This window comes from Ursus americanus, chromosome 9, assembly GCF_024610735.1.
Source record: "Ursus americanus isolate L20-20 chromosome 9, mUrsAme1.1.p, whole genome shotgun sequence".
In the NCBI taxonomy this organism is placed as follows: Eukaryota; Metazoa; Chordata; class Mammalia; order Carnivora; family Ursidae; genus Ursus; species Ursus americanus.
Window position 1 is genome coordinate 41,957,689 of NC_142135.1, and position 14,721 is coordinate 41,972,409.

At 41.4% G+C, this 14,721-nt stretch overlaps 1 protein-coding gene across 3 annotated transcripts in view; it reads left to right on the forward strand.

Moving 5' to 3' along the window:
- LOC123797679 (uncharacterized) overlaps positions 1-14,491 on the forward strand; it is a 53,180-nt gene extending 38,689 nt beyond the window's left edge. Inside the window, exons 3-4 of one of the 3 annotated variants that reach the window (XM_087864747.1) lie at positions 3,673-3,752; positions 14,237-14,491. In XM_087864747.1, the coding sequence (XP_087720873.1) occupies positions 3,673-3,752; positions 14,237-14,379 (223 nt within the window). In that variant the 3' untranslated portion in view covers positions 14,380-14,491. Of the gene's footprint in view, positions 1-3,672; positions 9,794-14,236 lie in introns of those variants that run through there. The other 2 variants (XM_087864748.1, XR_015725797.1) reach the window with 2 other exon arrangements.
- The last annotated feature ends 230 nt before the right edge of the window (positions 14,492-14,721 follow it).

Genomic DNA, 14,721 nt, shown 5'->3' on the forward strand with positions numbered 1-14,721 from the left:
ATAGAGTGGAGATTGCCTGTTGTAGAACCCTTGTGAGAATCAGAGTACCTGGGGGAGTTGCACGACGCCATTGCCTACCACATAATAGATGCTGAAAGAATGGTAGCTGCTAGTATTATGATGAGGGTTTACTGTCTGCTGAACGTATTCATCCCTTAGACTGATGCAATCAATCCATGTGGCTCTCTGTTCTCGGGTGTGCTCCACACTGCTGGCACATCCAGTTGCCTCCCATTACCAAAGAATGGCATCACCCCTTTCCAGATGAAGGGGACACGGTTTTATGGACCATTTTGATTCCACGTAGGAAAAGAACAATCTTGAGGCTGGCAGCTCCTTCAAAATATGTGTGCCCAACACCATGAAAATCACTATCTATGGGCACTTGGCATATGCTCCTTCCACATATCTCCCCTTATTGCCTCTCTACAGCACCCTGGAGCCTGGGGGTGAACTATTAAGGAGACATTTAGCAGCGTGCAGCAAGCATTGATTCCACAAGTCCCTGTTTGATGAAAGAAGAGACTATAAAAGTAAGGTGTTGTTGCTGCTGTTGTTGTTGTTGTTTTGGACAGCAAGAAAGTAGTCATAGTAAGAAAGTCTTTCAGTGTTGCGTTCTTAATTTATAGCATGTAAAAGAAAATTCAGTTCCTACCAGCTTAAACAATACAGGGCATATTGTCTAATGTAACGGGAAGGTGTGGAGGCCGTGTGAGCCCTAGCACTGAATGATTCAGCAACTCATGAGTCTCACAAAGGATCTGCGTTCTTACAGTTTACCTGCTCCGTCTTCCATGGTGTTAGCATCACGCTGAGGTAGCCTTACTCTCTTGATGTTGGGAATGTGGCTGGAGAACTCTAGGCTTTCTACTTGTAACTTACATCATCAAAATGGAGTGGGGGAACATGAGAGTGAAGTCCTAGTTGCTCTCAGAAATAAGTGAGAAATCACATGAAATTTCTCCTTATGTCTAATCCACTATAATTGGATTTTATGCCCATCTCTGAACCAGTCCTATTAGGCCATTTCCACACTCAGTGTGACTTTGGCTTGAGTTCCCTCAGCTGGCCCCTGCGACAAAGGCAGGCTGGCAGCTCTGCAGCGGGTGGGGTGAGTCAGCACGGCTGAGCGCTCCCTTGACAATTTTATTTCTGAAGTTAAAGTCAGCCTGGTGGTATGCTAGGCTCCAGTAAGGTTCAGCAGCTCTTAGGTATTTGCATTTAACCAAGGTTGAAACTTGGCCTCATGGAAAAGGGAGAGAGAGTCAAGGCAGTTAGCAGTGTTTGGTAGGAGATGATTATAAAGATGGACTGTGGACTCTTAGCTGAGTAAGGAGGAAAGTGGTAATATGACAGACTGGGGACGGTGATGAGATAGTCATTTCTATGAACGGAAAGTCTCAGGGAGGCTAAAGAAATGTTCAAGAGTAATTGGACTTGAAGGTGGGGCTCAAAGAATAGGGTGCATGTCAGTTGAGATTTCAGTGTTGATGTGGCTATTCGTGATGACCCGGCCCAGTGGCCCCAGTGGGGAACAGGGAAGATCCCTGGATGTGAGCTGTCACGTAGTGGGTGGCCGGAGTGCTGGCTGATGAGCTGCCTGGGCCGGGGGGTGGGGGGGCGGTACTGCAGGGCAATAGGGTGGTAAGCTGGTGGAAACGCGGTCTAACCTGAAACACAAGGAGTTGTGATGGTCCTCTCCCTCCCTTAGTTCCCAATGGTGAAGTGCGCGGAAGCAGAACATCTTGAGTTCTGTTCATGCCCATTCCCCCAAGGGTGTGGCCAACAAGAACCGGGGCTTCCCCCGAGTCCGTGCCAAGTATGTTCAGTTGGAACGCAGCATAACCTGAAGGGTTAGATTACGATGTTTTAAGAGTTCCAGAGTGTAATTTTTTTTTCCCTGGATGCTGATGGTTGATGGATGACTGATTAGAGAGTTAAAAATAAAGAGATAATATGATTGACAACTCATAAATACCAGGGATTGTCGGAAGCACTGAACTCTCCTTGGTGGATTTTGCATATTTTATTTCTGGTGGAGAAAGGAGTCGGGGAGAGAGAAGGAGAGGAAAGAGACAGAGACAGAGGAAGAGGGGGAGGGAGACGCCCAGAGAAAATGAAGACAACATTTCCATCTGGGGTTTGTGCTTTTCTGAGTGCCGACTCATTTTGATAGATTATTAGAAAACTCATATTTGCTCATAAATGTGAAAAAATAGCAAATGTAAAATTTGCAAATTTATTCCTAAATGTAGTTAAATTCATAAATATTTAGACATTTTCTGTAAAGCTTCTAATTTATAACCTTTACATGAATCTATAATTTGGTATAAAAGCTTCTAAATGCAGTAGTAATGTCACAAACGTCTATAAATATTCACATCTCATTTACAAATGTTCTGCAAACCATGAGCTGAAGAAATTGTGAATGCAAACCATTTTTCAGGTGGATTTCTGCCTAGGTGAGTCAGGACAATGAACAATGAAAATCTTTAAGAGATAATTTTGAGACTGTGACTTCAGTCTATTGCTTGTATAGTCTGAAACTTCTTTATTAAAGAATAATTAGAAAAAAATTATAGATGCAACTAAGGATGAATGAACAGACTCAAATACAAAAATTGAGGGGCGCCTGGGTGGCACAGCGGTTAAGCGTCTGCCTTTGGCTCAGGGCGTGATCCCGGCGTTCTGGGATCGAGCCCCACATCAGGCTCTTCCGCTAGGAGCCTGCTTCTTCCTCTCCCACTCCCCTGCTTGTGTTCCCTCTCTCGCTGGCTGTCTCTATCTCTGTCAAATAAATAAATAAAATCTTTAAAAAAAATACAAACATTGAAAATCAAAATCTGAGAAAGGTAGGAGTCAGATTTATAAAGACGTCAGACAGTACAGGGTAGAATAGTGAGTCCTGGAGTGCGTCCTTCTGAGGCTCACTTTTGCATCTGTAAAACGGTAGTAATACATTTTTCATAAAGTTTTTTTTCTCTTAATAGTAAGGATTATGAGAATAACAGACACTCAACTCAAAAGTGCTTAAGAAATCAGAAACAAAAATTCAGTGGCTGGCATCCCAGAAAACTTCAAGCCTGTCTAGATGCAGGGGCTGAAACTGGGACTCGGCCTCCACCCCCGCCGCCTCACCCCCCGCCCCCATTTCTAGTCTCCTGTGTAGGCGCGCAGGCGTGAACACTCTGAACACTCTCACTTTTGGTCTCCTTCTCATTGTTATGCTTTTCCTTCCACGTTCTCAGCTCTGTTGTTCCAGGCTTATTTCACCCGTACACATAGTGACCCAATAGAAAAAAAAATTTTTTTTTTCCAATTATTCCATGGAAAATACCCTGACAAATTATCCTGAGATTGACTGGGAACACTTGTCTGTCCCTGAACCTGTCATGATGTCCAGAATGGAATGCCACCCAACCAATGGCCTGGGTCCCATTCTCTCTGGGGAACTTGGAGCCATGTGCATAAGGAGTGGAAAACACTGGGTCTGTTATGGGTGCTGTCACTAGAAAAAAAAGGTTCTCTTTACATGAATAAAATGAGGCAATAAAGTGGATAAAACACAGCAATGTACGAAAGACTTTAGCAAAGTGTTTGGCACGCAATAAACCCTCAGTTATTTCCACCGTTGGCCACTACTTACTGTTGTTACTACACTTTGCCCTGCAGGAAGAAGAAGGAGGGGATTAGAGTGGGAAACAGAAGTTTAGAACAGGTGTTCCTTCTCAAAACTGTCCGGAGAGTCTCAGGTAAGCAGATTCTTCCTCTGATTCCTCTAACAGGGTCCACGGGGCGATGAGTGGCCTGTCCTCTCAACAAAAATCCATGGAGCCCCTACCACATCCTCGGTGCCAGGAAGTCAGGAGTGAATCCTCATCTGTGTGTTGGGCATTATCAATACCCAACCACACAGCAGACGCTTTCTTTCTGATGGTTTGTCTCCATCTCTAATAACCTCCCCTGCTGTATGGACTCCAGTTCCCTAGTTCTTGGGCTTAGCAATGCTGTCACAGCTATGCGGCAGGAAATGCTGATGCTTCACGAGGTTAGCTGCAGAAAATGTGGGAAATAGTTCCATATCCTCTGCAAAATGTACTCAGCTGGATGCTAGATTATTCCACCTAACCCTTTTGAACTTGTTTGCTTTTCCTTTGGTGCTTTCTAATCATCGGTACCTTACATTTATTTATTGAATGAATTAGCACTGTAAATCTTCCTCTTTTTTCCCAAATGTATTTTTTTTTTCAAACATTGGGGAGTTTCTTCTACTGCCGGTCCCCCAGAATTTGGTAAAGAATTCTTTACCATTAAATTCAGTTTTCATTTAATCCTCTTTTAAATATTATTGCTTTGTGTTTAGCCTTCCACACTGAAAGTCTATAATCTTTTTAGTCTATTGCCTTAAGAAAGCCTCTAGCTCTTTCTTTGTAGCCATTCCCCCTGGGCTGTCTCTGCTGCTGGTCCTTTCTTTTATTCAGGTGTGGTGAGCAGAGCATATGCAGGCACATATGTTGCTGCTATTGCTGGAGTTATTTGCCCAAAATTATGCCGTGGGTTTACCTGTTGACCCTCAACCCCAAATCATCTTCATGTCCTTTCACCCAACTGCTAATTCTCATATATCTTCTTGCTTTCTCTTTCCGAATATGAATTTACCCCCTTCCTACCGTTCAGCTATTTCTTTGGAAAACAGGGTTGTGGTTGGCACCTACCATAGAGGGTTATGTGGAGAGGATCTTGAAGTGCACGTGGGGAACGTTGAACACTTTTCTGGCGTGTGGACAGCTGTCGATGAACATTGACACCCATTATAATTGATCATTACTATCAGAGTAGCTCAGTTGAAGTTTGAGAACCCTCTTATGAAATCAGTGTCTGACTTGGACACGAGCCCTTTACTTGAGTGACTCTCTCCTAGATTATAACCTTAAAAATTGGAAGATTTCTATGTGTGAAGCATCTGCATATAAAAACAATGGGCGTTTTGTAGACATTGATTTTGCTAAAAAAGTGCACATAATAAAAATAAGCAGTTGGACTTTACAGATCTCAAAAAGTATGTAATTTAAAGAAGAGAACTGTGGAAGCACCTAGTTGAAGGTCAGTTGAGAAGCTGCCAGAGACTACGAAATATTGGTCCAGTCCTAGGTTTTCAGTTTCTTCCATAATATAAAAATTGTCTTTTAGTCACGGTGTAGTCTTTCTTGGAATCCTTATTTTAATTCTGTAACATTTATATTCCAGGAGTAACAGCAAATCTGCTGATTACTTAGGAAAGCAGGGGGAAAAAAAACATTTGCAATTACAGTCAAAATTAAAGTTATTTTCTAATCTTCTCATCTTTTTTAAGGAATGAGAAACTTTAAATATGGTCAACGTAGCACATTTTAAGTGTCAAACTTACTGAATTTTTCTAAGCCAATCGAATAATAATCTTCTGTAAAAACAGTGAGCATCTTACAGAATTTTTATCATTTGACCTGTTTAATATAAGTTGAAAAATTCCTCTTGTGTAAGTACCATTGCATAATGCTGTATGCTGAGCTATTAAGATATATTTAGTAATTCCATTAGAACTGCACCACCGAGCAGGGCAGAGCATATGGAAAGAAGTTGGTGAAAAACTGATTAAACATTTATATCAAGTACATTTTGATTTAACTCACATAAATAATTCATTTTTATGTTTTCTTTCTTTCAAAATAAACCTTTTTGACACCTGCTGTGCTAAAAATAATGCTATCATGGCTGTAATAAAGAAAGTCTTAAAGCACGCAGCCATGACATCATCTGGTACCCGTGCAGATACTAAATTGTCAGCACATAAGTGTAGTAAAGTAAGACCTGGCATTATTTATTATTTATTTAGGGCCTCAAAAATATACCAGGCTCAGTGGTAAGCAAAGCATCTGGTGGAATTTGATTATAGCATTTGTCTCAAGAAAAGCTAAGAATTAAAAGGCTCACGAAGACACACGAGAAAAAATGAGAGAGCCATATCCCGTTCTTTCCTCTGAGCGTGAGAGCTGAGCTGAGGGCTGAGCGAATGAACTGAAGCAAAGACCCTGAGATGTGGATGTTTCTCTTTACAATGGGAGGAGAGAGACATGGGCAAGAAGACAAGAGCTGGGGACGACATGTAGTCACAGCATCGTTCCAGAACAGTAATTCCCAAAGTAGGAGGCAAATACTACTGGGAGGACGAGGGGAGTTGTTGGCTGGCCCCTAGGCTATTTGATTGGTTTTGACTAGTATTGACTCACATCATCAAAAAATAGTCCCTTTTAATCTTCTTTCAATATTTCTGGGTAAGTCTAGGGGAAATTTTTAGTTGGCACTACTCTGTCCCTAACATCCCTATAACACTATCCAGGCTTTTTTTTTTCTTTTTTTTCTACCAAGAGATAAGGCTGTATGCCCACAGCGTTTCTGGGCAGTGGAATAGTAGATAATATCACCTAACTAAAATTTGGTAACATGCCTTTATTCTAATTTTACCTAAATGTGGCACGTGATCGTTTTCCATGCACGGCATGATCTAAAAATACCTTTAACAGCATTCTGGCAAACACATGCATCTATTTAATGAAAATTGTTATGTAAATAAGAGTAGACCACAGAGGCAGGCAGAATTACAATAATACTTGCAAACAAGCCCCCAACAGCTGGCTGGTACTGGCAGGATCTACCGAAGGAAAAGCTCTAGGGTGAGTGTAAAGAGGCACTCCTCTGTTTTGCCTCATTGTGGACCAAGAATACACAGATGATGGCAACGGACAGCCTTCCAGACTCCCCTTAAGCCAACACTTCCCACACATGCCAAAAAGGCATAACTGATTGTAGGGTTGCTTATTGGTGAGATCCCGTTCAAAAAAACATATTTATTCTGGAGGAAAACACATGTAAGCACCACAATTGATATTGGGAAAGAACACCTCCCATTTGGCACTTGCTAACTCAGATAGCATCTGCCTAACCAAATATTTGTATGAGTTAATTTTGTTGTGAGAGCTTCACTTCGAGGATGATTTTCCTTCATAATGCACTCTTTCACAATTTCAAAAATAAAATTCCATATCATCATTATCATGTCTATTAGGATCCAGTATTGGCACACATTTCTCTGGATTACATTATTTCAGCTGAAGACGAAAATGCCCAGGATGAGGGCTACAGGAGCCCCGCAGAGATTTTCCTCTGCTCCTGGAAGAGCACTTAGCAGGAATGATCATCGGGAAAAGCGTGGGAATATCCCATTTTAAGCAGTGCTGCACTTCGAAAATAAAAATACTGAGTTACGTGTATTATTTAAAATAACTTTCCCCATGTTTACAAAGTTAATGCGTTTTTGTTTTTAAAAACTTGCAAACTATAAAAGAGCAGAAGAAACAAATGAACAGTAATCTCATTGGTCAGAGACAAACACTGTTAGTATTTTGTTATGTATTTTCAGATGAGATTGTCTTCTCATCTTCCCTGTAGGACTTTATAGCAGCCTAATAAAAAAAATCCCACATCAGTTCATATGCTCTCTGAGCAGCGGTTTGTGTACCATGAACAGTGGTGAGGCCGTGAATGCAGAAGACTTTGGGTTGTCTGGGACACTTTAATCAGGGACGCTTAACTCTCGTGTTCTTTCCGTATTAGGATTTCACGTACGATTTCATTTGGTGAAGAATGAGAAAATGCTGTCTTCAATCATGGTTTTCATGACTTCTTAATTCCACGATTTAACCAATTCTTTATTTCTTCAAATGATGGTTGTTCTTAGCGCTTTACTATTACAGACAAAAATTTCTGTAAGCAACTCATCTATAAATATTTCGTATATACATGCAACATGGAAATAGAATTTTTTGGTTCAAGAGTATGAACGTATTAAGGTTAATTTCCTAAGAAATGACGTATCAACTTTCTCTCCTACCTGCAGCACGTTTTTACTACAACTTTATCTCCATTGACTATAATTTCTCTTAAATCTTTCCATTCCATTTTAAATAAGAAATGTTCTATTTACTTAAAATGTTCAAGTGTGAATAAGGACATTCAACAAATAACTTTAAAGGAGCTTAATATTATTCATTAATTAATGCTTACACTTCAATGGGATCTGGAGAGCAAAATGACAATGATGTAGAAGTCATGCTTTCCTAATGAGTACTTCTATTCCATTATGTACAGTTGTTTATATAATGCCTTCTTCCTCTAGAATGTAAAGTGAAAATTCAGGTTGGCTTTCCATTCTCTGATGTATATACCAAATGTAAACAAAACAAAACAAAACAAAACAAAACAAAAAAACCCCCAGGTATTCTGCATCAGTCATCAATAAGTTAGTGGATTATACACTGTCTACCATTCTGTACTCAAGCTAATGAGTGTTTATACAATAGAATCCTTCTGTCTTCATTAGTGGCCAGAATTAATCACCCTCTCCGCATACAATACTTCCTTAGTACTTATATCTCCACTATAATATTGATGACATACTGCTTTGCGATCGAGTTCTCTAGGTACATATCTTATCTCTCCTTCTAAATCCTATCTAATTTATCTGTAAATCCCTCATAGTAGTTAGCAAAAAACCTGCTGTATGTTTCCATAAACTTACATATTTGTTTGATAAATATTTACTGAGCACCTACTATGTACCAGAATTATGAGAGTCATGTTATAACCACAGCAACAAGTAAGAGGCATGCAGTTCCTGCTATTGTCGGCTTTCAGTGAGCAAATATTAATTAACTATATAAATATGTACAGAATTCCAGTTGACTTCAGTGCCATAAAGGACTTGGGTAGAGTGAGAAGCTAGAGGAGGCAGGCATGATGGCGGCAGCGGTGCTTGTGGTCATGAGGAGCCAGAAAGGGACAAGAACGTGTATGGAGGCTGTTGAAGATGGTGATATTGAAACAAGGAAAGTCTTCACTTATGCTACTGTGTCTCTGCTATAAGCAGTCATATAAATATTTACATCGAAACAGAACTATTGATGAGAGAGTCACCTGATTTGCTTTTCATTAGTGTCATGTAACTGTTATATAGATTTTAATTGTACAATAGTTGGCACGTTATGCACATGTGCACACACGCTCACGCGCCCCTCCCCCCAACGTTACTCTTCCAAGCCCTGCTCAACTAGGAAGATGGCTCTGATTTTGCAAAACTGGGGAACTCATCCTCAGACCTTGCCTCTGAATCCAGAGGTCTCACCAGCTTCCAATCTGCATTCTCCTGAAGAGGGGATGAGAGTGGAGGTTGATCAAATGTCCCATTCGTTTGAGGTTCCTCACTATCACTCCCCAGCAGTTCGGCATCTCTGCCCGGGGAGAGGACTGGGAACTGTGGACCATCCCCAGAATTCCTCTTGAGCTGCATCATTGCTCCTTGCTAGCTTCTGAGCGAAGCAGGACTCTCTAAACTGTGCTCGACTGGACCGATGTCTCCCCAGCTCCTTCCCGCTCAGCTGATGAAGTAACTACTGTGGACTAGAAAGCAACAGAAATGTCGTCCTACTGTTATGGTTCCACACAACTTCTCCCATAGGGCTTTGAGAGTGCGTTTGAACACCTCCACACCACCCTGTGGTACGTGCGCTGCCTGTGCTGTCGACATAAACCTTGTCTTGAATTTAACTGATGGGGAGAAATGGTGGCAATCTGAGATAGCGCCAGGATTCTGAGGTTTGAGTCAGATGATCTTTCTTCAGATTGTTCTGTGTTATATTTTTAGGCTATCACTAGGTGTTTTTTTCCTTCACAAAGGAAAACATGTTTTTATTAAAATCATATACAGAATATACCTTTGCCTCAAGACCTTATTCATGTTTATTTTATTGCATGATCTGTTTTCTTAGTGAAACACAAGGTGGGGGGAGCTGCTAAACTGCGATATTAGCTTTTATGAGGTTTGTTAAATGACTGCAAGTAGAGAATCAGGAGAAAGAAAATTTGGCAGACTTCTTACCAGAGACAAAAGTTGCCATCCAGCTCTACAGAGAGACGCTTGGTGGGAGTTAATTTGGTCTTGAGTGATATATTGGTCACTGGCTGGACAATCTTATTTTTTCTTTATCACCAATGCATGTAAAACAGTGTATTTGTGTATCAATTCATCACTACCTCTTTTACAGAGAAAATATGACTCTTATTAGGTCATTTTATATTGCTACAGATAAAAACTGATGTTAGCAGGTAGCAGACATTCGTAGGTTAATCTTTATTCTCTGTCCAGGAGTTGTATGCATACCGATATATCGTATCAAATCAGAGAATTCACTCCCCAAACCTCAACACTTTATGGAGCACGTTTCATCTCAAGCTTTTATTTTTCTTCCATGTATAGCAGAACAATTAAAGTTAGTTTTAATTATTAGTAACAGATAAATTCAAGATGTCAGTGCCTTAAATTTTCTGGCTCAGTGACTTTAAACTACAAATCTGCAATATTCAAAGTCCATTCATATTCATTTTCTTCCTTGATTCCTACAACATTTCTGGAATGGAAGCAAAATAGATGTTTGAATGTGACTAAGCTCAGGCTCTGAAACAATTGGTATTGGTCCCATCGTGGAAGATTCACCAACCCAAAAGAAGAGCTCAGACTTAAATGAAAGCATCGGAAACATGGGGTCCTTCTGCCTACTGGCCTGTTGGATCATTAGAAGAACACCTGAGCCATCAACATATAGATCTTGCATGACCTGGATAAGGCCCAGACAGATGGGAAAGTTCATAATCCCTCAAAGTTGTCCAATAAAAATATTTTCAGTGAGTTATTTGGTTAAATCTTGTGCGGCCATTTTTGGCTAGAAGTGATTTCGAAAGAAGTTTTGCCTACTGAAATTGTATTGAAATTGACTTACATGAAAGGGCTTATAAATTGCACTGAGGTCCTTACTATTAGTCTGATCTCTAGAAGTAGTCAAGCAGAAAGAGGAGAAAGAACATGGACATTGGACCCAAACAGAATTAAATCTGGACTATGGTTTTGCCACTTCCTTGCTGTGTAGCCTTGGACAAGTTATTTAAGACCCTGTCCTCCGGCTCACAGGGTTGCTCTGATCATCTGATGAGATAATGTCTCTGAAGGTACCTAGCACATGCTTGGCAATATGAAGGCACTGTCCAAAAGGTAACTATTATTATTCAAAGGAGACTAAGGTAGAGTCCAACTACTCCATCTCTTTTGCTGAACTCAAGTCTAGAAACAGACGGAAAGGGGTCAGAGGAGTTAAGGGATTCCAGATGTAGCCAAAGCCACAGGGTGGTAGAAGGTTGTCTGAGAGCCTGGATGCCAGAAGGAAAGTGGGAACCAGAAAAGGGAAAACTTCCGCCTCCCCATCCTGCTGCTACTCGGTCCTTTTTTTCTTTCTTTCTTCTTCTTTTTTTTTAAATCTTTGAACTACTTAATAAACACTAATTAACCCTCTGCCCTGTGAGACAGACTTGCCTAAAGCACCATGCTCTTAAGAACTATACACATCGCCTGTAATTGACTCGGTTACTCCCATTGCCTGGGATATCAGGAAAGCTTGCTTTCGCCAGTATCTTAGGACTGTAGAGAAAACCTTGCATAAGTGTACCTATATCTGATCTCATGAAATCGAGAGTTTAGTCCAAGTGCAGCAGAGAACAGATACCATCCTTTTAGCACAAAAAAACTCCTGACTTAAATTAATAGAAGAGGATTGAGGCAAAAGGATTCTTTAAAAAAATAAGTGAGCAAAAGCTAGCACCTAAAACATTATAACCATGGGTACACTTATATGTATAAGACATGTTTGATTACACATGCATGCTCAAACATGCTCAAAACACATAGGTTGTTGTAAAGTCTCCTTTCTCCCTCTGTGGCCAAAGCAACTGCAAAGGATCTTTCAAGCTCAAACTGTGTAGTATTAAAAATTTACTTTTAGTTTTAAGTCTTTTCTGCCAAGCACCTGCTGTCTCTAGAGTCTTCTCGCATATGTCTGCTTTAGAAGGTTCTCTGTGTATTTTTGCATGTTTATGTACGTCAGGTTGATCACCTTCTCCTTGAAGACGGGAACCTGGTAGTTCCTGCTTTGATTCTTCCTTATTGCCTGGTCTGGCAAGACACACGGGGTATTCGTAAGCATCTGACTTTTGATTGGCTCTAGTCCTCCGCCTATATGGTCATTCACCTGGGTTTCTCTGCCTGGTTTCTGGCTTCTGCTCACACTCTCTCCATGACCTTGACCCCTCTTCCATTTCTCTTGCCCATCCATCCCTCAAGGCCTAATTCTAGCATCAGCTTCTCCGAGAAGGTTCTGTCCACTGGATCGTTCCTTTTCCTGGATTCAGATCACACTGCCCAGCATAACATTCAATTATCCCCAGTTGCTTCATGGTTTCTGGATTTATTTCTACAACTAAGTGCCTTAAGGAGAAATGCTTTTGTCTGAAATGTCTTTCATTGATTGATTCAACAAATATATGTCTTTTGTTATCCCCAGTTGCCTAACCAGTAGATGATAGAAATGTAGTAGATACTCGGGAAGTACCAGCTGTTTTGTTCAGACCAGCCGCAATTTCCGACAAGGGTCTAATCTCCAGTAAAAACCTTTTCCTGGATTTTACTAGGAAAGTGATTCTCGTTTTAAGTTGCACTTGCTTTTTGAATCTGTCCAAAAGTTTTACCTTGCATTTCTTATTAAAATCGGACAGACCTTTTTTGGCCATTAAAAGGGTGGGGGAATAAATATTATGTTGTTACAGTTGTCACTGTGGCACGTGTTTTTTGTTTCTGTCCCAGTGTTCAACGCTCCTCCTCTGATCTACCCACGGCCCATCTCTGCAGCCCCTTCTCTCATTACTCTGGCCCCTGACCACTCTTTTCCAGACATTCTCACTATTTTGAATTCCTGTAAGTCGCATGGCCTCACTGACTTTTAGGTCTTTCTGTGCAAGCTGTAGAATCTTGAAGAATTATCTCCCAACTCCAGCCCCTCTTATCTCCTTTCTCCCATCTCACTCTGACTGACCTTTCAGGATTCAGCTTGAATGTCACTTTTTCTGGAATGTCTTTTCTGATGCTGCAGCCTAAGGAGATATAAACTCCCAGAATATGCTATAATTCCCCAGTGGGAAGATGTCATCCATCGTCAATGCCTGAAAGCTAAGTTTGAGAAGTCAAGTCCTGGGCCTTCGGGGCCCACCCAGTGCCGGACATAGATGAGGTGCTCATTACCTGCTAGTGAATGAATGGTCATAAAGGATCTGTATGAAGAAGTATGACGTTCTTCTTCTCCCAAGTAACCCAAATAGCAGGTTCCTGTTGGTTTGTTCATGCCCTAATTTATCCTAATAGCTCAGTTTACTTTCTTTCTTTCTTTTTTCTTTTTTTTTTAAGTTTTGGAACCCCCCAGTACATAAAATTACATTAATCATAATCCTTGTTTCATTTTGAATTGCTTAATTGGAGACATTCTGGCAAGCGTTTTTCTAGAATAACATAGTTCTTTGTAGGATGGCACATTCTCTTTGAACATTTTCCAAGTGTGTGCCCATTTAAATATTTACTTGGAAGTGTCTTTTGTTTTTAAGAAACTTATTTGGAAATTCTGAGTGCAAATTATGGCTGTGTAATCCATTTGGACAAAAGCAAGCTGGTTGCCAGGTTACCATTTTAAATGGGCTCATAAAATAGCGCTTGGTAATATCACTTTAATCCAGTGTTTACTGTACCTGGCAACTGTCCTCCTCGTAAGCCTCAAAAGCATTTAGATAGGATGTGGTTTCTAATGACCAAGGGACCACCACCGCTCGGTAAATAGGATTAGAGGCAAGACTAAGATATTTTGCTTCTCATAACATGCATTTAACATAAGAGTTAAATTTGGCAAACTGGATGAAAGTTTCTTTTATGTCGATGAGTGCTTTTCTTGCCTGGAATATTTTATTTATTGGAATCATAGAAGGGCTACTTAACACTTTAGGAAATGCCGTCCTATTTGGTTCTGCTTCTGGAAATGTTCAGAAAGCGGGCCCAGCAGCACGGTGCGAGCCCCGGCGCGGCTCGGCGTGCAGGTGGGTGGACAGCCGCGCGGCGCGCTTGCAGCTGCGTCTCTCTGGCAGGCGGCTCGGGCTCCTCAGCTGTGTGCACACCCAAAAATAGACGCTTTTCCCTTCGCTTCCTTTCCTGACTCACCTCAAGGATAATGAGACTTTCCTCTTACAAAAAGCACAGCTTTCTTTATTTTTCTGCTCACAGAATCACCTCCTACCAGTAGAGCGCCAGGGATTAAACGCAGACAGTGTGATTTCTTCTGCACCGGACCCGACACAACACCGGCTGCTGGGCCTGTTGCGTGCCGCTTGCTTTTGGTCTCGGCAATCTCCGAGCCTTCTTTTTGAAGCACAAGCTGCCCTTCCCGAGACCTTTGCAAAAGAGTTGAGGAGCGTGTCTGTATGGAAAAGTTCCTGTTAGTAGTTTTGTGCAGTCAAGAAGAAGTCCCCCCCACACCCCCTCCCCGCACCCCCCCCCTTTTTTTTGGCTTATAGCAGAGTCTGCTAGTTAGTCACCAACTGTTTGCCTTTTCCTTCTGGGCACACACAACTAGGCCACATGTCCCAGCCTCGCTCTCGGGGCGAGGAGCAGCTGTGGGATTAAACCTCGGCCAATGCAATGTGGGCAGAAGGGATGTGTACAGTTTCCAGGCCTGGCCAATAAAATCTCCTGCTCAGCCCTCCACACCC